The sequence below is a fragment of the Salvia miltiorrhiza genome, chromosome 8 (genome assembly GCF_028751815.1).
Source record: "Salvia miltiorrhiza cultivar Shanhuang (shh) chromosome 8, IMPLAD_Smil_shh, whole genome shotgun sequence".
Taxonomy (NCBI): domain Eukaryota; kingdom Viridiplantae; phylum Streptophyta; class Magnoliopsida; order Lamiales; family Lamiaceae; genus Salvia; species Salvia miltiorrhiza.
This window is the reverse complement of record NC_080394.1, coordinates 25,916,780-25,919,061: the sequence shown is the minus strand read 5'-3', so window position 1 is coordinate 25,919,061 and position 2,282 is coordinate 25,916,780. Positions and strand designations below refer to the sequence as shown.

The following is a 2,282-nucleotide window of genomic DNA, read 5'->3' as shown; positions in this document are numbered from 1 at the left end:
TCAGAACGGTGTCAAGTGGGACGCTCTCCATAACACTATGAAAGCAAAGCCTGGCGTTTGGAATGCTTTAATAAAGGTATGTGATTTATTCATTTATTTACTAGTTCTATTTTAAATAATTGACCATTGTTTGTAGGTGGATGCTCTTGTTGAGGCATATTTTCAAGAAGGCGAACCATTTTTCTTCGAGATGAAGAAGTTATTCCCTTATCCCAATGATGACAACTCAGACGAGTGATTAGGTTTAATATGTAATGCTACTTGGCAGCCTTCAAATTTCGTTAGTTTAATATGTGATTAGGTTTAATATACATGCACACGAGACTTACTGATTCACAATAGCATTGCCCATGAACGGGCGCTGCATCTTCATCTTTATGTAACCGCGAAGACCTTCTCCTTTTCTCAGTTGCCGGCTGCTCACAGCCTACTTCTGTCTGCTTCTTTTTGGGAGTACTAGTACTCGCGCCATCATGAGCCTTCCGATGCTTTTTGGGAGCACTAGTACTCGCGCCATCGCCAGCCGTCCGCTGCTTTTTGGGAGCACTAGTACTCGCGCCATCGCCAGCCTTCCGCTTCTTCCACTTGGGCTCGGGATCCAACAAATGAACATGATGCAACAGCTTATCGATAGCAATAGGGCTTCCAACAGCCGTATCGAATCCAATGTGTTCTATGAGTCGCATCTCAAACTCATCAAATACAATCGGCCGCTGCACATAGTTTTAAAAACAATTACATTTTCAGTATGTGTGTTGGTCCAAATAAAAAAAAATTAAATACTTGCAATAGAATAGTAACTTACAATCTCATTTTCAAATTCTGGTTTGAAGTATTCCATAAGCACATCAAGCTTGTAGAAACTTTCTGTAGACCATCGCAACATGCGCGGATGCAAAGATTCGGCACTTTCTACCCTTGTGGCACACATCTCGCCAAGTTTTTTATACACTTCATATAAAAAAACTTGCAAAACGATTGTGCATCCACATGCATCGAAGGCGGGTGACTGGTTGCTGGCTAGTTTATCATCAACTATCAGCCTCGCATTGTGCGAAACTGTCACCAAAAACTGATAGCTAACAAGTCCCCAGGGATAAAGGTTGAATTTGGCCAGATCATCAACTAGATGAATGTATTCAATTTCTATGCGCTTATGTGTTTTATGCCTCGGCAAGAGCAGACCGTACAAAACAAGCAGAAGAGCTAATTTCAAGCAATTCTCACTAGCCCCTCCACTACTCGTTGCATGATGGTCAAATTTTTTAACAATGTCATCTAAATAAAGCACTTGATCACCACCAAATACATCATGATGAAAATCAGATCGTGTGGGCGGTGCAGACCAATCGGAAAACCTCAAACCACTTATAGCTAAGTACTCAGGTGGGCCTAATTCAACAACCTTATTATTAAACCTAAAACCAAGCTTCCTACGCTCTAAACTATTCTTATCAATATTCCTATACAATATAAACATTAATTGCCCCTGAAATTGCAGACTTTTTAACTGCAAAAAATGGCCGAAGCAAGAAGCACGAAACAATTCAAGATTCGCAGCATTTAACCCGTCCCTAATCAATTGCAAATAACTCGTATCACATCGGCCTGATACAAAGGCACGAGCATCTACAGACAGACAAACAAGTGATTCATTTTTAAATGAAAATCAGTTAACCAGAACCAACGCAAGATCAAAAAAATTAAAACAATATACAAACCACCACCACAACCAACTACATATATAAACAAAACAACCAAAACGTAAAAAAAAATACCCGAAGAACTAGCATCCTTCTTCTTCTTGTTCTGCCTTTTTTGCTTTGCCATAGTATAACTGAAAATGGGGATTCAAAAATTAAGCCATATTTACACCACCAAACGATATATAAAAATGAAGACCGATTCACCATACGAAACGAAGACCGACCTCCAAACGAGGAACCGATTGTATTTCAAGATTCACTGTCAGGCCGAAACGAAGACCGACCTCCAAACGAGGAACCGATTTACAACAAGCTTCACTGTCAGGAAGATAAAAATCGAAATAAGAGAGGCACAAGAAAATGGAGAAGAAGAGAAAAAGAAGCGGGAAAATAATAATGGCTAAAATGAAACAAAACGCCTTTTAAAGAGACATTTTCGAATAACAGCTGCCGAACTAAAATCATGTCAGCCAAGCATTTAAATTGGCTTGCCGAATAAGCGCTGCCGAAATAATGGAAAATAATTAAATTTATTCAATAAAATATGCGGACCTGAATTTCATCTAATAGATATAT

At 39.2% G+C, this 2,282-nt stretch overlaps 1 protein-coding gene across 1 annotated transcript; it reads right to left on the bottom strand.

Moving 5' to 3' along the window:
• Nucleotides 1-257: 257 nt before the first annotated feature.
• LOC130998244 (uncharacterized) lies at nt 258-1,792 on the bottom strand. Its single transcript, XM_057923676.1, has 3 exons — nt 806-1,792; nt 330-713; nt 258-269 (listed from the first exon to the last, which is right to left on the bottom strand). Exons 1-3 carry the CDS (start codon nt 1,478-1,480, stop codon nt 258-260), a joined length of 1,071 nt encoding a protein of 356 aa, XP_057779659.1. The 5' UTR covers nt 1,481-1,792.
• Between the last annotated feature and the right edge of the window lie 490 nt (nt 1,793-2,282).